At 40.7% G+C, this 20,079-nt stretch overlaps 3 protein-coding genes across 4 annotated transcripts in view; 1 reads left to right on the top strand and 2 right to left on the bottom strand.

Annotated features, from left to right (window-relative positions):
- The window catches only part of LOC109099413 (FERM, ARHGEF and pleckstrin domain-containing protein 1-like), a 42,244-nt gene extending 35,689 nt beyond the window's left edge, over window positions 1–6,555 (bottom strand). The window contains exon 1 of one of the 2 annotated variants that reach the window (XM_042730689.1): window positions 6,378–6,555. The gene's annotated coding sequence lies outside the window, so the exon portion shown is untranslated. The remainder of the gene's footprint in view (window positions 1–6,377) is intronic. The other variant, XM_042730688.1, reaches the window with a different exon arrangement.
- On the top strand, window positions 3,284–5,511 carry LOC122138424. The gene is made up of 2 exons (XM_042730690.1): window positions 3,284–5,153; window positions 5,400–5,511. Exon 1 carries the CDS (start codon window positions 3,306–3,308, stop codon window positions 4,839–4,841), a length of 1,536 nt encoding a protein of 511 aa, XP_042586624.1. The 5' UTR covers window positions 3,284–3,305; the 3' UTR covers window positions 4,842–5,153; window positions 5,400–5,511.
- Window positions 6,556–9,323: 2,768 nt separating the features above from the next.
- On the bottom strand, window positions 9,324–15,119 carry LOC109109178 (ras-related protein Rap-2a-like). Its single transcript, XM_042730687.1, has 2 exons — window positions 14,305–15,119; window positions 9,324–11,985 (listed from the first exon to the last, which is right to left on the bottom strand). The coding sequence occupies exons 1-2, from the start codon at window positions 14,682–14,684 to the stop codon at window positions 11,748–11,750; spliced, it is 618 nt and encodes a 205-aa protein (XP_042586621.1). The 5' UTR covers window positions 14,685–15,119; the 3' UTR covers window positions 9,324–11,747.
- Between the last annotated feature and the right edge of the window lie 4,960 nt (window positions 15,120–20,079).

Genomic DNA, 20,079 nt, shown 5'->3' with positions numbered 1-20,079 from the left:
GGACTCTACAGAGCACTTTAAGTTCCAAATATTGATGGATCACTTGAAGTTTGAGGAAGCATTGCTCATTGCTGACTCCTACAGTAACAGCAGGTACCCTTACACTCATACCATGCAGGCACTAACAGAACTCTATGGGCAACCCGCATCAACTTGCACTTCAACGCATTGCTGTTATGATGGATGGGCCCAGCATAATAAGTGGTGACACCAGAGCATTCACGGCTTTTTGCACTAAAGGTACGAGCCCTCGTTGGAATGTTGGATCAGTTAGGAAGTCCTGGACGTACAGAATTGGCTTGTGGATCGCATGTCTCCCGCCTCCTAGCTAAACTACCTCACGATCTCAGAGCAAACTTTAAGAGGTATGTCAATCCACTCAAGACACCTATCCCTACCTTGCTTGAATTTGCAGAATGGCTGGAGTATGAGGTGAGAGTGCAAGAGGATGGTACCCAGTTCGGTATTGACCCTGGTAGAGAGAGACAGAGCTTCCGCAAAGACCAGCAAAGAGTGCCTAAAGTAGCGCACAAATCTACTGCCATCTTCCATGGAAGAGAGCAAAGTCCAGTTTCCAAGGTTGAAGTGGTTCGCCGGAATACAGTTTCAGAGGTGAGATCACTAGAGAAACCAAAGAAATACTGCCCTTCTGTAATACCACACAGCACTATCTCAATCAGTGTTCAAACTTCAAACTGCTGACCAAAGATCAGATTGTTACCTGGATCAGATCCAATCAGAGATGTTGGAAATGTGGGCGCGATCACCAAGCAGGTCAGTGTACTCTTAAGGCGAAATGCAAGAAGTGTCAGAGGAGACATCTAGAAATTCTGCATGAGGCCAACAATGAACTGAATGCTAATGCCACCAAAGAAATGGGAGAGATCACCCAGTCTACCAGCACCACGATAGAAACTCTGTATGTTGATAGACCTACTGGCAGCAGTAGAGTGTTACTGAAATTGTGCAGAGTCCTCATACGCAACGGAGACTTTTCACTAGATACATACGCACTACTAGATGATGGTTCAGAGCGCACAATACTTCTCCATGAAGCAGCTCAGCTACTCAACCTCAATGGTAAACCCGAAGACCTGTGTCTTCGCACAGTGCGCCAAGACATCCGCGTTATCCATGGCTTCACAGTATCATTCTCAGTGAGTCCAGCTACACAACCAGATCGCAACTTCACAATCAGAAGAGCCTTCACTGCAGAGGAGCTTGGATTAGCCCCTCATTCCTACCCAATTGAAATGCTCCAAAATAAATATCGCCATCTCAGAGGCCTACCTCTTCAGTCAATTGACCATGCAAGGCCATTACTGCTCATTGGGTCAGATTACCCACAACTGATCACCCCTGTTGAGCCAGTTCATTTGGGACCCCCCGGAGGTCCAGCAGCTGTGAAAAACTAATTTGGGATGGACACTCCAAGGTCCATCAAAGTTCCTTGAACACATTCCACATACACAACAGTGCTTGTTTACATCTGTAAGCCTTGCACCTAATGATCTATACAGTCAAGTGGAGCGGTTGTGGCAGATGGATATCTTGCCCTACCAAAATGAACGACTTGTGACGAGGTCAAAGCAAGATGCAGAAGCTGTGCGCATTCTGGAGGAGAAAACTATGAGGGTTGAAGTTGAAGGTGTGCAAAGATACGCAACCCCCCTCCTCTGGAAAATCAGTCCTCCACCTCTAGCTGCTCCAAAGGAAGCGGTAATGCCTCATTTGAGAGAAGGACTGAAAATCAGCTGGCACAGAGCTTTGAGAAATCCCAAGCATACACATCTGAGATGAACAGGCTGCTAGAATCAGGCTATGTGAGAAAAATTCCCAAATCCACAGCTGTACAGACTTCAGGGTGGTATATTCCACATCACATGGTCCACCACAACGGAAAGAACAGGATAGTATTCAATTGTTCTTTCAACTTCCAAGGGCTGAACTTAAATGAATATCTTATTCCTGGGCCAACTCTGGGTGCTACCTTGCTGGGAGTACTTCTCCGTTTCAGAGAGCATGCAGTAGCCATTAGCAGTGACATAAAGGGGATGTTTCATCAGGTGCGTCTCCTACCAGAAGACCAACCATTCTTGAGATTCCTGTGGCGAGACCTGAAACCGACCAATGCACCTGATGTCTACCAGTGGTCAGTGTTACCATTTGGCACCACGTGCAGCCCGTGCTGTGCAACCTTTGCTCTTCTGAAACATGTTGCTGATCACAGCCAACCAGAAAACAAAAAAAAAACAATAATGATGTACGAGTAGCAGTAGATCGTTGTTTCTATGTGGACAACTGGTTGCAGAGTGTCCCCTCTTTTGAGATTGCCAGACAATTAGTGGATGATATGCGACATCTGCTGGCCAAGGGTGGATTTGAACTGCGTCAATGGGCTAGTAACACTCCCCAACTGCTGCAACACCTGCCGCAGCAAATCAGGTCAGAGAACCATGAGCTTTGGTTTAGTTCAGACAGGGCCGACCCCCAGGAGCGCACACTAGGACTTAGGTGGCAGTGCAGATCCGACACCCTTGGTTATAAACATGGCCATGTCGTAAAAACTGAGCCCCACTATGCGACACATATATAGCGTCCTTTCCAGTCAGTATGATCCCTTGGGATTCATCACCCCATTTACCACTAGAGCTAAGATCATAGTCCAGAGGCTTTGGGACAAAAAAAGAGAATGGGATGACCCTGAACTGCCCACTGACCTCAGAAATGCATGGCTCACATGGGAAGATGAGCTTCCACAACTTTCCTGTGTCACACTTCCCAGATGCTACACTACAAATGTAGATCCATTGATCAGCTCAAGAACTGTGCACACATTCTGTGATGCCTCAGAGCGAGCGTATGGAGCTGTAGCCTATCTCCACACTGAAGATAGCAAAGGACAGATAGAGGTGTCATTCTTGGCAGCTAGATCACGAGTAGCTCCAAAAGAGCAGCAAACAATTCCCCGACTCGAGCTATGTGCTGCTTAAACTGGAGCACAATTGGCAGCAGTTCTGCAAAGAGAGCTCACACTAAACATCAGCAGGTTCAGATACTGGACTGATTCTACAAACTGCTCAAACTGGCTTCAATCGGACTCATGCCATTTTAAAGTGTTTGTAGGAACGAGAGTTGCGGAGCTTCAAGAGCTAAATGATTCACATTTATGGTCCTACGTGCCCTCACAAGACAACCCTGCTGACGATATTACTTGTGGCATGTCACTGGCTCAGCTAGCCGAACCTACCCGCTGGAAGAATCGCCCAGAATTTCTGCAGAAACCTCTATCGTCTTGGCCCAAAATGCCCAATCTGGTGCCAACTGACACCTCAAAGGAACTGCGTAAACCAGTATCCTTCCATCTAATAACTCAGGGTGACCAGCATTCAGTCAGTGCATCTCAATTTGACAATTTTCAAGAGCTTGTAAATGCAACAGCCAGATCCCTTCACGGGGCGGCCAGTTCCACAGACACTGTCACTGCTGACACGTATAAGAAAGCCGAGCTCAAAATTATTCAACAGTCTCAAATGGAGAGTTTTCCTGATGAATATGCTCAGCTTCAAGCAGGGAAAGCCATCTCCTCAAACAGTCGTTTAAAGACATTAGCTGCCGAATTTGATTCTGACACGCAACTGATTAGAGTGGGTGGACGACTCCGAAGATGTCATCTACTAAGTCCTGAAATTCTTCACCCAATTGTCCTAGACCCAGTCCATCCAGTGACTAAACTACTAATTCAGCAGTACGATGCACAACTCCATCACCCTGGTACTGAAAGAGTCTTTGCTGAAATCAGAAGACGCTTCTGGATCTTGAGAGGCCGTCAAGCAGTAAGATCAATTCAGCATCACTGTACTGAGTGTCAAAGGTGGCGTGGCAAGCCCAATATACCTAAAATGGCTGACTTACCTCCTTCCAGTTTAAGACTCTTCCAACCAGCCTTTTACTCTACAGGCATGGACTGCTTTGGCCCATTTACCATCAAAATTGGGCGCCGGAACGAGAAACGCTGGGGTATCATTTATAAATGTTTGACCACAAGGGCAGTGTACATCGACCTTCTCTCTCAAGCTGACACAGACTCCTTCCTCATGTCTCTACGTCGATTCATCGCCCGTAGGGGAAAACCTCATGAGTTGTGCTCTGATCAGGGTACCAATTTCAAGGGTGGAGATCATGAGCTTAAGGAGGCCTTCAACAATATTCACCCTCAGTTACAAAGAGAACTTGCCAAGCAACAGATTGACTTCCATTACAATCCACCAAACTCCCCACATTTCGGAGGATCCTGGGAAAGAGAAATCAGATCTCTTAAAGCTGCACTGTACACCACCATTGGTGTGCAAACTGTCACGGAGGAAGTGCTCAGGACTGTCCTTGTTGAAATCGAAGGAATTCTAAATTCAAAGCCATTGGGATACGTATCCTCAGATGTAGCGGATCCTGATCCAATAACCCCTAATTCTCTCTTAATGGGCCGACGAGACTCTGCCTTGCCACAGGTAATTTACCCTGCATCTGAACTGCTCAGCCGCAAGCGCTGGAGACACAGCCAGATATTGGCAGACCAGTTCTGGAGCAGTTATCTGCGTAACTACCTGCCCGGACTCCAGTCTCGCCAGAAATGGCAACAAGAGAAAGACAACTTGACAGTAGGGACAGTGGTTATGATTGCTGATCCACAATTCCCCAGGGCACTCTGGCCTGTTGGAACTGTGAAATCTGTCCAGGTCGGAGCTGATAATAAAGTAAGAGCTGCAGAAATCCAGATCAAAGACAGAACCTACATCAGACCTGTTGTCAGATTAATTAAGCTCCCTTCACTTCCTGAATGACTGTGAGTACTGGCCCAAGATACAAATCTGCAAGCACATTTGGGGGCGGCTGTACTAAAATGACGGCCAGTTATTTAATGTTCATACAGTTCTAGTATATGTGTAATGGTTAATCGCTGTTGTTATTTAGTCAGGCGTCAGTCACACGCCTATTGTTAGGACCCAGAAGTCAAAAAAGGACCCGGACGCTGACGCAGTTTCAGGGCAGATATGATCGCTATTATTATTACTAGCGTGAGACGATTCTAACGGTGATGATAATGCCAGTTCTCCCGCAATATTGAGTTATCGCATGTGTGCGTGCATCAAAGAGTAAGTTTGTTTCTTCATTATACTGTGTTTATATTTGATTGTGCATTAGTCTTTCAAGACGTGTTTACCGCGTCTATCGAGCACATGTGTCTGTCAGCTAATCTCTAGCCAATCTTATCATACGATCGCTGTCAGACGCACTATCAGTGTTAATGTCATAGCAAATGCAGATATTATTCATTTGCATATTGATGTTTATCAGTGTGTATATTTACACTTTATTGTTGTTGTTGTTTCTCTTTCTAGAACCACACTTAATTAAATATTGTTTGAGTTTGCAATGAGTGGTCTATGAGTGGTGAGTGCATCTAGCTCCTCCTAAACGGACATCATCTAAGTTAATTGTTCTGATCGGACAACACATCAGGATAGCTAAAATTACGATTTCATAAAAAGCCGCAATGTTTAATCAAGAAAACCTGGGAAATGAAATGCCACATGCATAACACATCAGGATAGCTAAAATTACGATTTCATAAAAAGCCGCAATGTTTAATCAAGAAAACAGAGACCAAATGCTGAGAAGTTCATACGTGGAACACAAAACGGACCTTATTCCCTGAATTCATTCGCCTTTGTCTACCCTTGATCCCCTCCAGAGTTCACAATTCAAATAGAATGCTTTCGTGGTCTTTCAACGTTAAATGAATTAAACGATTTCAGAATGGCTCGTCTATGAAGCGCTTCTTTCAGTGCGCGCTCTACACGCGTCGCGTCGCGGCTGCACGTCAGCTCACCTAGCAGCGCCGTTCAATCAGGTGCAATGAAATGAATGAAAACCAATTCAATTCTAAATCGACTTTCCATTGTCTGTTTTAGAACAGATGACACTAAATGCACACATATCATATTTACAGCTCATTTTGCTTCAGACCGACTGGGGACGTAAAACAGAAAATAGAAATGGAGCGTCCATTGCGTCGCGTCGTGCGCGTACAGGCGGTGTAACTGAACAAAGCGCAGAACAGGTCAATTGACGTCTAATGTCAATGTCCTTGTAGAGGACTGTGTTATTTCGATATGCCTTTCGCACTGGTCTCCATCAAGTGAATGGACTCATAATAACCTAGCAGAACGCGTCGGTGCATAATGGAAATATAACGGTGCGGAGCTTCAGCAATGTCACGGCAGTTCTCAGGCTCAAATCTGTGGCTAGATTTACCCCTTAATCTCTCCCGAGCACAGAGCACCACTGTGAATGAGAAGAAGAATCCAAACGCTTACCCCGATGATAAATCCGCTGTGTGCAGGTGTGCGTCTGTCCACGAATGCACCGAGCGCGATGGTGATGCTGCGGAGCCGCTTCAGATGCAGCTCGTTGTGGAGCATGCGAGCGTCCTCGAGGTCGCCATGTCTGCCGGCTGGAGAGACGAGATTACACTGACTGAGCACAGCACAGATCCGACCAACACACGGGACCTTACAGTCTTCGAGATGTGCTCATATGCTGCCATCTGCAGATTGAAGCACCATAACGCAGTCTAACTATGATAAGCTATACAGTTACAAACAGTAGCAATGAGCCTATTTGAATAACATCAGACAGTTTCTACATAAGTGGGTCAAAAATAATAAACTGCATAAAATTTAAAGCCATAAAAATGTGGCCTGCTTGTATCACATTAAAATACTCTTTAAAATCTTCTTCTTTAAAAGTTAGTGTATATCTAGCTATTTCAAAACATTTTAAAGTAGTTCACTCCAAAATGAAAATAAATAAATATTTACCCTTTACTTACTTACTTCATTGGAAGAGATTTGGAGAAATGTAGCATCACATCATTTGCTCACCAGTGGATGCTCTGCAGTGAATGGGTGCCGTCAGAATGAGAGTCCAAACAGCTGATAAAAACATCACAATAATGCATAATTAATCCACATGACTCCAGTCCAACAGTTGGGATTACTTGTGGATTATTGTGATGTTTTTTATCAGCTGTTTGGACTCATGTTCTGACGGCACCCATTCACTGCTGAGCATCCACTGGTGAGCAAGTGATGTAATGCTACATTTCTCCAAATCTCTTCCAATGAAGATACAAACCCATCTAACCTGAAAGATGGTGAGCACGATTTTAGCAATTTTTTTTTCTTTTTTGGATGAACTATTCCTTTAAACTTCTTTAGAAACGGTTTATTTGAATCATAGTTAAATTAAAATGTTTAATAATTTAGCTCCATACTATGCTTAATTTAATTCTTGTATATGTATGATCAACCCTGTTTCTATCTCTCAGCTCTTCATTCCTCTTTTATGAAAGAAACAGTTGGGTCTAATGACCACCTGCATATTTGGATCTTGAAACATGTTCTGCTTTTCTTTTACCTTTTCCTGGAGTGTTTCCTTGCCAGTGTTTCATTTCTCTTGGATATTTCTTGGTGAATTAAGCCTGTTGAATGTCTTTAAGTGATTAAATGGTAAAGATAATTAAACAGCAAAGAAGTGGGATAATGTACATATGAATTCAGCGGTCATTTTTGCAAAATAAACCTCTTCAGGCTAATGTACACATGCCTGGGTCACTAAAGGACCTTTACACCTGATATGCAAAAACACACAAAAACTGAAATCTGTGGGCAGTTGTGTGTCTTTATGGCATTTATAAAGCAGGTTTCTCAGGAGAGATTGTTCCTGCAACAAGTGTGCCGTAGATCACATTCAGTATACTGCATCTGACATATGACAGGCAGCTAAGTGTAGGTGTACATGCTTCCTGATGGATGTTGATAGATGGTGTGTGTCCGTATCTTCCTCCACTAACTATTTTTGGCCAATCAAATCACTGCAAATTAGAGTGTGAAATTGGCAGCATGTGTTGCCATGGCACCCAGCAATAAGTCTCATGCTGGTGTGTGAATCTCCCCCTCACTGCTGTGCTCTTATGTCCTCTGTCCATTTCCCATGTCCTCTCTTGGCTGCGTTTCCCTGCATTCCTGTGTCCAGTAAGTGGGCAGAGAGTCCAGGTCCGACGGAAAATATTTACCCCATAAAACAGCAGCTCGCTGTTCACATAGACTTTCCAGTTTATGCATGTGTGCAGAATGATACTACATACTCAACCAGATTTTAGTATATAGAGTATGGCATATATTTTATGGTACAGTTGGCTGCTAGTCAAAAGTTTGAAATAATTAGGATTATTAAAGTAAATGTTGCCTATTTTAATGCATGGTTTTTCTACTTCAAAATGTCAGGTTTAATTCAGTGTGTTTCTTGCCATTTGATTGTAATTATTTGTGCTTAAATGCATACGTAAATTTGAACAGAAAATGTATTTGAATAGAAATGAAAGTAATATGCAATTTTTATGTACTTTGTGCTTTAATAATGTAATATGTTTACACAAAAAAATTATAAGTAAAATGTCTGGTAATTGCTTTGCCTGTGCTTTTGATATTAGATTTCTGTTATTATCATTAACAAAAACTGAAGAAACAATTAAATAAAAATGTTACTAGATACTAAATAAATATTAACTGAAATAATATAAAGAACCAAAAACTTTATAAAAGTAAAAAAATAAATAAAAATAAAATAAAAAGTTTCCAAAGCAACATCTCATTTTTATTTTACTTTATTAAAATAACTAAAATATCCACTTTTAAATAAAACAATTATAAAAACTATAGACACACACAAAAAAAACTAATAAAAAAATGCAAAAAAAAAAAACATTAAAAAATTAAACAAAAACAGAAAATATATATAAAAATATCTAATTCAGAATATTCGCAAAACTATAATAGTATATCAGTGATACTCCAATAGCACTGCCACTACAGATCTAGCTGTAGAAAGCCACTTTTTATGAAACTACTGATATCACTGGAGTCTTCTTCTCAAAAACTCTATTCGTGTCTTTTTGATGATGGAAAAACCTCTACGGCACCTCAAAGTCAGTTTAGATGGAAAGCATCTGCTAAATGTTACATAACTAACTTCTATCTCTCACAACGAAATAGTTTAACAGCCATCAAACAAACAAAACCTGCCTGTTGGAAGACAGAATCTGTCATGTGTGTGTGCAGATATTCAAACAAACTGCAGGATACAATTTTGTCCTTCAGCGTAACATGTTCCTCTCAAATATTTCTTGTTTATAAAGCAGGCATATGTTTGGACAGTGAGCGTTTTGGTTTTAAAACACAGAAACCACACTGCAGTGCGTGTGAGTGTCAGATGCACTTTATTTAGGTGCCAAACAAAACAAAAAAAGAGGGTCACCATTCAGTCATTCAGAAGAGTTGAGCACAGGTCCACATAAAAAAATATAAAATCAATACTGACTCAGAGCTCTCTATTCAAACACACATGCTCACACACCGCCGTAATCTCTTTATGTTCTGCCTTGAGAGCCAACCTCAAGCACGGCCAGGAGGAGGATACCAAGAAAAACTGGCAACCTCTGTACAAATGGATATACAGTCAAGCAATAGCCATCATCGTCAGCATCAATGACCCACACAAGCACGGCAGAATATTGAGAACGAGTGTCAAAAGGGGCTGAGATGCTGAAGAGACAGGCGAGAAAGAGGGTGATACAAACGAGAGAGACCGAAAAAGAGCAATTCCTACAGAGCCATATGAGATACTAATGTGTCCAGATGTGTCCCCATCCAATCAGAGACAGGGACTTACGCTGCATTCCATTCGCTTGGAAAGTTAACATTCCTGCTTGGAAAAGCACAACTGAAAGTCTCTTGAAACTCACGGTGGAGGGTTCATGATGCAGACATGGTGGCAGTCAGAGATTTACAGTCAAACATTCAACTTTTAAGCAAATAAAATACATCAAGGAGTCAAAAGGTCCAACATTGCATGATACAACATGTTTAGCAAACATACAAAACAAGATAAATGGTTCTCTTTGTTCATAGTCTTATAGTAGAACGACTGCTAGCGGCGTAAAGCACAGCGTCCCTAATTTGGTTGCTAAAAGAGTTCTTTGTTCACAATTGTTTCACTGCAGACCTAATGGTAGAGTTGCTATTTTCTGAAGTCATCTTCTAAATCTGACTTGGAATGGAAGCAGCATAAAGACAAGAGCTCTGTTCAAAAACCTACTGAGCCGCCTTACTGTGTATTTACAACATTCTGTGTAGATGGATTTTGTAGACTGAACAATTTGGTGGAACAGTATTGTTTATTTCTGCTAAGAATTGTGATTGCTATGTATATTTCATACTGTAAATTTCACAAAACTCATAGCGATTAAATTAATAAGAACTATTCTTATGATTAAATATTAAAACATGAAATTGATTACTATAGTAAATGATACTGTTTTAATTCTGTAAAATAAAATAAAACTAAGCCTTATCAAATATAAACCTATCGAACTTTTACTTTGGTGGAAAACTGCAGGGAGACCCTTAAATCAAAACTGACTAATCTTAATTTTTATGGTATACTGCTACTGCAGTGATTATTTTATGATTTATCCATGTGCATGGTTATTTTTATTCTTAAATTAACTGAATCAATCTTTAATAAAAATAACTTTCCTCCCGCTTTGCAGCAACATCGGCGAGTGTGTAACCTGTCAATCACAAGAGACTGCAGCAACAGCAGATGACAATGATCTAATCAATTCCCAAAGAACAAAACCGAGCCCCGCCCAATGCTTTTGTTTTTCCAGAGAAGTAACAATAGGGAAGAAAATACAATCGTAACTTCTGTTTCATGCCGACTTTAAAGCTCCTCCTTTCTTGGCTGCAGGTTTATAAATGTTTTATAAGCAGCTGAAAGCACTGACCATAATTTCACTCAGAAACTTCCAACATATATTTATGCATTTAAACTGCAGTCTTTGTGATTTGATAAGTGCACAAACCCATACTGTGATTTCGATTTTACTTTGATTCATCATTCAGCCCTACTCTGCATCACACATATCCAGTTGCTTATGTGAAGCTCATGCACTTGGATTCGGAGAGTTTGACATTAGCATGCCGTTAAGCTAACAGCGTGATACTTGTGTGTGCAATGCATAAAGACAACAGCAAAATATTATGGGGTCTCATCCACCATCCTGGAGGAATTTTTCAGAGCTCACCGCAATGCATTCTGTGAAATCATAGGGAACACCCTTAACATACTGTCTAGATAGGCGACTAACTAGGTTTTGGAACAAAGCTAAAGTCACCTGACTGTTTTTCTACCTCTTAATGTTTCAGATGAGATACCGATGACTTTGAGGGATCTATTCCCAAATAAATGGACAATCAGAAAGTCTTCATTAAATGATTATATGGCTATATCAAGCATATGGCTAAGAACCCTCTTATTTTCTCTCTCTCTCTTTGACCTGGTGACAAACTCAGATAAAAGCATCAATACCATAAGACCAAGAACATAAAAGTCCAACTCATCGCCACTGAAGGTTCCTGCTCAAACAGGAAACGTGAAACCTAAGGCAAGTGCTCTTCCTGTGGTTGAGTCAGTCAGGATTTAAAGTGACAAGAAAGAAAAAAAAATCCTCAAAGTTACTGTCAGTCTGCAGATACAGAATGATGGAAAACCGTCAACGCTAGAAGGTCTATCAAAGCTACTGTAATGTGAGTACTCTGTGTGTGTGTGTGTGTGTTGGGGGGTTATTGTATATTGCAGGAGGAGCAGCACGGATCATCTTTATCCGGCTGTGCCGCGTAGTCCATCTGCCGTACGATCTCAGCAAAGAGTTCGTCCACCATGGTCTTGCTCTTGGCAGACGTCTCGATGAACGGACAGCCCCACTCCTCGGCCAGCGCCTGTCCCTCCCTCACAGACACCTCCCGCTCACCCTCCAGATCCACCTTATTCCCCACCAGGATCACCGGAACCTTCTCATACCTGGAAACAACCAGACAGAACATAAGACATTAAGAGCATTCAAAAGTCTTATCGATGCCAAAGTTTTAAACGGTTGTGTAATTTACCACAGTCACAATATAACCTGTCATGGCCTCACCTTTCTGTTTAATTATCTAATCTGTATCAAAATGGGATTACGGTGATTATATTCTCTTCTGTCTGAATTCTCACAGTACAGTCTTCCTCAAGGCAAAAGAAGAAAGTCTTCACCCACAACCACTAATCATGGTCAAGGGAGGATGAGGAGGGTGGGGTTACTGAAGCCACGCCCCTTACAAACACACCCCATTATTAACAAACCACTAATGACATCACAGTTCTTTCAGAATGAGAGTGTGCTGTCCCTTGACTCTCTCGATTTGTGCGTCATGAACTAAAAATGGGTCACATGTCTGTACTGAACCATTTTAGTAACGTTTTAGTGTCGCTTGACTGCAAAACCGGCCACCGCAATGCTTGGGTGTTTTAGCCAGTGTCAAGGGGGTTGCTATGTGCTTCCTATGGTTATATCAAAAATCCCAACCTCCAAATCTCTACTCTGATCTCTAAATATTATGCTGGTTTCATCATCCAGCAAGGGAGTTAAAGAAATAGTCCACAAGCTTCTCATCCACAAGCTGCATTATCTGAAGTATCATTCAAGTTTCCGCTTTGGAAACACTGCTAATTAAAAAAAAATAATAATAATAAAAAAATAATTGGTTACCAATATATTATGAGTTATGAGTATTTTTGTAGGTTGGTGTTTTAACATTATATCAGTTAATGAAATATACTTTTGACTCTAAACTGTAAGTTCAATACATACAACCTATAATATTCCTATCAAAAAATTAAAAATAAGTAATTTTTCAGTATAAATATGAGCCATAATAGCAGTTACACTTGCTATAATAATCACCTGTTAGTCTCTCATTCATCCTTCAATAAGAACAAACAGAGCTGTGACAGACGCCTCTCACTCCCACTATCTCCTCCTGATTATGCATTGCTTTTACCGTGCAAAATATTTATGCCATTCAATTATTCAATATTTTCTGAAGGCAGAAACATCCTTCTGTGTGAGTGTGCAGATGTATATTATTTGCATGGAAATGTGTGCTGGAGGAGACGTTGTTTGCAGGTCAGTATGAATCACTTTTATTCCCACAATTATTTAGCTTATTATCATCTTTAGTTCACTTACTGTCCCTGATAAGTGAAGTTCCTATTAGTAATTTATTGCTCCTGGATTTGGGTGCCAAGCCGAAAGGATACTAATGGAATCCAGAAAGAATCTATTTAAAGGATCCTGTTTTTCAGTGGGATCTCAACTGATCCTTAGGGAATCCTTCAGTGTAAACCCAACTCCATTAGCATTGTTTTCTGCCACTTTTGTTGCCTACATTGTAGTTTCAATGGCACTGAATGCAGTCAAACAAGCACAATACAATATTTACTCAGGAAGTTTTGAATACAGGTTCATTGGCTGCGTCCGAAAGCCTAGGCAGCTGACTTGATGCCTTACGAGGCAGTGACTTTGCAGGCAGCGTTTTTGCACGAGGGCACCCCATGAAACGATTTCGGACAGACTTCTGAGGCAACGGTTTAATGATCTATACAAAATAGAACAAGTTTTGGTGGTAACTAAACAATTTTTTTAAATTACTATAATACTAATTTCTTGCTAGAAATAACATCAAAAGTGGAAAATGTTGATTTACACACAAACTGACCATGCACCAAATTCTTATTCTATTCTAATAATTACATTATGGACTTTCATTGCTGTGGTAGTAGGGAGGGATATTCAGACAAATGAAGATGAGTGCAAGATGAATTATCCATCTATCTAAATTCTCAAAGAAAAGACTCAATTTTAAATCAGCTTAAAGCTGATAGTGTCAACTTTGGGAGGCTTCGAAGCTGCGTGAGCTAAAATCCACAAGGCTACGGTTTTCATTTCAAACACAATAATATTCATCACAGCGTCATTGCAATGTTTCCTAAATACAGGAGAGCAGCATCTGAAGCGTGAAGCAGGTTTAGAGCAGCAGTGCAGTGCATCGCATCACTCGAGCATGAATCTTTCATGCAGACAGCAGTGTGTTTGAACACTGGATGCGGCACATCAAAGCTCGCGCAACAGGCCTATAGAGGCCCAACCACACACACACACACACACACACACACACACACACACACACTGAACATGCTGTCAGATGTGTTGTTAAGATCATTTTCATCGCATGAAATGACATGTCACCATCAGCGAAGCACCGACACCCTAATTCTAGACGGTCACGGGTCTCATCTCACCTCTTGACTCGGATGATCTGGTCTCTCATGGGCTTGATGTCCTGGAAGCTCTGCTGGTTTACCAGACTGTAGACCAGAATGAAGCCCTGTCCGTTTTTGATGTACAGGTCCCGCATGGACGCGAACTGCTCCGTGCCCGCCGTGTCCAGGATCTCCAGCACCGACGGCGACGAGTCCACCTCGATCTCCTTACGGTAGAAATCCTCGATGGTCGGGTCGTACTTCTCAATAAACGTCCCGGTGACGAACTGCACGGTGAGGGCGGATTTACCGACCCCGCCGCTCCCGAGCACCACCACTTTATACTCACGCATCTCTCCGGTCTGAACGGTTCGAAGAATCAAAATAAACTCAAACGGCACTCGACATGACAATGGCATTCATGTTTAGGGCGTTTAAACGAGTCTGTCCGCGGACATAAACACGCCTCGCACAAAGACGCGCTTCCCGCAGCTGCAGCGCTTCATGATCACGGAGCACCGGCGGCCCGCGCGCGCCTGTAATTCACAACGGGGAACGGCTGGATAGGTGCAATCCCCAATAACGTGTGCTTTTTATCTGCTCAGCTCACCATCCTATAGAAGTAACCGAAGACTGCGTGGAGAAACCCAGCGGACTGCCTCTGGCATCGGTGAATTAACACACAGTCCGTTAAAATCAGATTACTTGAAGCGATCGGGGCGCATGCTAGTGTTTTCCGTCTCCGTCTGCTCTCTCCGGTCTTCATTAATACACTAGCACAGCGCCATGCTCGCGGGTGGGGATCCTCCGCCGCGCCGCTCCACTATTGTGAAGTCCGAGTCATTTTGGCGAACCGGTTACTTTAAGCAGTTCATTCGAAGGAATCAGTTCAAGGACGACTCACTGATTCGTTTACGTCATGACGTAATTAGGTCATCACGGGATAGCTGGTTTCTTGAAACAATATGAACCTCTTCTTAATTTTTTTTTTTTTCATTTTTGGATGATGGCAATTCTGTTAATGAGGTTTAGTTTGATGATTCTATTTATGAGTAGGCCGTGTAGTTCAAGTTCAATTTATTTGTATAAAACAGCCACACGACTGACCGAAGTGCTGTACAGAGGTTCAAAAAAGAGTAAAATACAAATATAGAGATCGACACAATTAAAAACAAATAGGCTATAGCCCCTATAATATAAATAACTAAATAAATATGTCAATAAAACAAGGGAGCAAAGTATAGACACTTAGAAGACAAAATGCTAGGTAAAGATTATAGGGCAGGGAAAACACATTCAGATGTGTAAGATGTTTCCGCCACAGAATGAAAATTATCTCACATTCTGAATTTTCCTGCAATTCTGAGGTTATAGTTTAAATCAGAAAAAAGTCAGAATTGCGAGAAAAAATTTAGAATTGAAAAATAAAAAAAATACATAAATAGCCAAGTTTCAATGTGGAAGAAACATATAGCATAGTCTTCCTTATCAGTTTTCATTTTATCTAGCTAAACTATTTGTTTATTATTTTTATTACTAAAAAAAAAAACATTTACAGTTGTATTTATTTTAATTTATCTTATTTGTTCAGCTTATGTTCGTCCTCTTGTGTGTTTTCTCTTGTTTACCTGTTTATTACATGTGAAAATTTCCTTCTCTTTCCTTTTTATTGTTTATTTAATAAACATTTTAGATTTATCACTATTTACAGCAGAGCCCGAGATCTGCCGACCAAAACTGTATTGTCTTTCTAGTGGCACACATGTGAAATCTTCAGTAAATAATTGTTATTTTTGTCCACTTCTGTTTCTTATATATAGTCAGTGGGGAGCAGTGCGTTCCAATAAGGCCTATAAACTTTTATTCTTTATACTTTAATGTATGTATTGCGTTTAATGCCGCCATGATTGTAATGTAGCCTACATTAAACTATTAATATAATTCACGCTGAAAAGATTCAATGAGTCGGAGAGTCATTGACTCGTTAACGGCTTGGATTGATTAAAAAAAAAAGAAATCGTTCACTGTTGTGAAACGGATAAATGATTCTTTTTAAAAAAAGATCCAACTCAGTGCGATTCGCTCAAACTCGTCTTGACATTTTTACGCCTCTTCCGTCTCGGCTTCCGTACAGAAGGCGAAGCCAACGCTCTCGTCGGTTAAGGAATCGGTTAAGGGATCCGTGAGGTGCCCAGTAGCCGGCTGCCGGAAACCGCGCCCAGACACCGAAGCTGAGTTTCCGCTTGAGTCAAAACCAGCCGGTTGTCACTGACGTAAGGAAATGTTTGGACGAAACCCCCCAATGGTGGCGGCTGCGCGCGCACGCTATCAAGAGTTGCGGCGGATGTTGTTGCTATGGAAACACGCGGTATACGAGGCGCGCGTGGGCGGTAATCACTGGTTTCACTGACATTACAGTGACCTCCGGTTAGTGCTGTAGTCTTGTTTTCCAGGACATCTGTGTTTTTAACGTGTCTGTGTAATATAAAATGTACCTTTGTGTCATTTTAAGATGATAAGACGGAACGGTAGGCTGTTAGGCCTATACATAAAAAATGTAATATTCAGACTAAAGAGCAAACACAATGTGATCATTAAAGTTAAACAAAACAGTCTTAAAAGGTCAAGAGCAAAACAAATTAATCAGTTAAGAGTTAACAGAGTTCATTCAAAATTTTCTTTATAAAAACGGCTGTTAATTTTTTCATTTCGAAAAAAAGGTAAAATGAAAATAAGCTCACATATTCTTTTAAATTCAGTATAATCATCTTTAGCATATAGACATTCATCATGGGAGTAAAATCCCAATACAAAAATTTTCACACATAAATGAAACATCAGGATTTTACATCACTCAGTCACAGTTGTAACATATGTTAATGCTTTCCTTTGTAACCACAAAATAATTCAGATTTAACACTTTCCATTTTTCACCTTCCATTTAAATGTATTCAAAGTTGTTTGTTGAATAACAGCCACAATCAGATGAAACAAAAAACATGTATTTGTAAAGCACGTAACTTGTTGAAGGTTGTGGTGGAATGTTTTTATTGTCTTGCATTAAACTTATATATTTACGACAATTCCACTCACTTAACTGTAGGGGGTTCCAAAGTCACAAAAATTTACAAAACTACTGTACATACATTTGCTTCACACTTGTAGTTCTATTCTCTTGGTTCATTTGGTTCAGACCAAAAAATAAACTATATATTTGGTCCTGGTGCACTTACCGTTCACACTGGCTTTTTTGACAGCGTTCACACTTACTCAAATGAACCGCACTAATAGAGCAATCGCACCAGAGTTTGTTTAAGGGTGTCGTGTTTGGTCGATTAAAACGAAGTGCAGTTCATTTGAGTAAATGTGAACGCGGCCATCCGAACCCTGGTGCGCACCAAACAAGCGGACCGAGGCCGCTAATAAGATGGGTCTCAACCGCTTCCAGATGAACTCTGGTGCGGTTCGAATTAAATATAAAAAAACACAGACCAAATACATCTAAACGAACCAAAAACAGGATGTAATTACAAGATGCAACGTTATGCCAAAGTCAAGTCAAGTCAAAGTCTGCTTTATTTTTAATTCTGCCACATGTATAGCACATACATACAAAGAATTTAAATTGCGTTATTCTCAGACCCTTGGTGCATATAACACTAAACACTAACAGTAGAATGTAAAAATACAAATAAATACAGATTTCATATAAAATACAACTATAAATATACAAATAAGGACATGCAAAATAGGATAGATAAAGTGGCACAAGGCACATGGCAGATAGAGTGCAAACCAGCGAAATAAACAAACAGTGCAGATATAATGAGTAGTGCAAAAAGAGCTTATCAGTTAGTTTGAAGTGACAATGGTTTGTGACCCTGGACCACAAAACCAGTCATAAGGGTAATATTTTTTTTTCATCATAATAAGCAGAATAAATAAGCTTTCCATTGATGTATGGATTGTTAAAATTGGAGAATATTTGGCTGAAATACAACTATTTGAAAATCTGGACTGATAGTGCAAAAAAATCAAAACATTGAGAAAATTGCCTTTGAAGTTTTCCAAATGAAGTTTTTAGCAATGCATATATTACTAATGAAAAACTAAGTTTTGATATATTTAGAGTAGTAAATGTACAAAAAATCTTCATGGAACATGATCTTAATATCCTAATGATTTTTGCATAAAAGAAAAATCAATAATTTTGACCCATACAATGTATTGTTGCCTATTGCTACAAATATACCCGTGCTACTTGTGACTGGTTTGTGGTCCAGGGTCACATTTGATGACCCAGAATGAGTGGTGTATCCAAAACAGAATAAGCAGAGAGCAAACGTGAATCAACAAGGAGTTAAAGTGCCTTTTATGAGCTCATTGTGAGTTCACAGGTGGTGAAAATAAAAAAATGTACATGCAACAAACAGCGCGTTTAGTCTAGCAGACAGAATTAGGTGTATTCGACTTAAAGCGGCACTGAGCAGACCGATCGGTGAATGGGTACTTTGATGTCATATTTGATGTTGTTTTCTTTTTTGGTCCGGACCAAACAAACCAAGAGAACCGAACTACAAGTGTGAACGCACCCTTAATCAAAACAAACGTGCCAAGTGTGAACACACACTTAAAATTAAGGGTGTCCAAACTCGGTTCTGGAGGTCCACTGTCCTGCAGAGTTTAACTCCAACTTGCCTCAGCACACCTGCCTGGACATGTCTAGTTTGCCTAGTAACACCTTGATAAGCCTGCTTAAGTCTGTGTAATTAGGGCTGGAGCTCATCTCTGTATGACAGGACTGAGTTTGGACACCAATGCTTTAAATATATTAATTATTCCAAATTTATTGCCAGTTATCCAAGGACAAAACAAAATAGCAGAGTGGAACAAAATAAATACACTCCCAACCATGGTCAAGATACAGTACACTCTCAGTTTACTCTAAATAACCAAATACAACAAATGCCCCAAAACAGTCACAGTCTTCATTAGATTAACATTTAAAGGGCTAAATTTTACCACTATCCCGTTTGCTCTGTACTACAGGCTAATGTAGTGCCTGCTGCAGCATGGCAGTAGGTGGCGCTGTTGGTGTAAGAGAGAGCTCTTCTGCATCACTGCAGCAGTCCTGCATCCAACATCCTCTAAACACACTGCAGTGTCTGTAGTCTGATGAGCAGAGCCTTTACAAACTGCCATCTGACATCTCCCAAGTACAAATGAAATACAGTATATTCAGAACATATATTGAAACACAGTAGGAAAGATTTAGGCATATTAGCCTATTAAATAACTGCAGTTTTTCATTAAAATATACAATGAGGTGTAAATGTCTGAGACCACATTAATAATATGTAATTTTTCCCATTTAAACCCAGAAATGAACAGTTTCTATATTTAAAAAATAAATAAATAATAATAAAAATCAAAGTAATTGTAAAATGTGGTGGCTGTCTAAAGAGTGCACAACACAGGAATAGTCCAATAAAGTCTTTTATTATAATCCACAAAGCAAACACAAGGAATCGAGTAGCTGGGATAGCACAACACGTAGACCAAAACATAAATAATAGCCGACAGGGAACTAAGGAACAGACAGCTTATAAACACAGGGACTAATGGTATACTTAATGACACAACAGGTGGGAACAATGAACTGATCAAGACACAGGCAAAACTAGGTCACGGGGAGCAAAGCAAAACACGACAGAAACATGACGTGACATTTTGCCCACTCCGGGAATGGCGCGTCCTCTCACCAACAAAAGGAGTCCAACAGAGGAGGGAGGGAAGGTGGGGGTTCAGGAAGCT

This window comes from Cyprinus carpio, chromosome B9, assembly GCF_018340385.1.
Source record: "Cyprinus carpio isolate SPL01 chromosome B9, ASM1834038v1, whole genome shotgun sequence".
NCBI classification, from domain to species: Eukaryota; Metazoa; Chordata; class Actinopteri; order Cypriniformes; family Cyprinidae; genus Cyprinus; species Cyprinus carpio.
The sequence above is the reverse complement of the archived record's forward strand: the minus strand, read 5'-3'. Positions and strand labels throughout refer to the sequence as shown.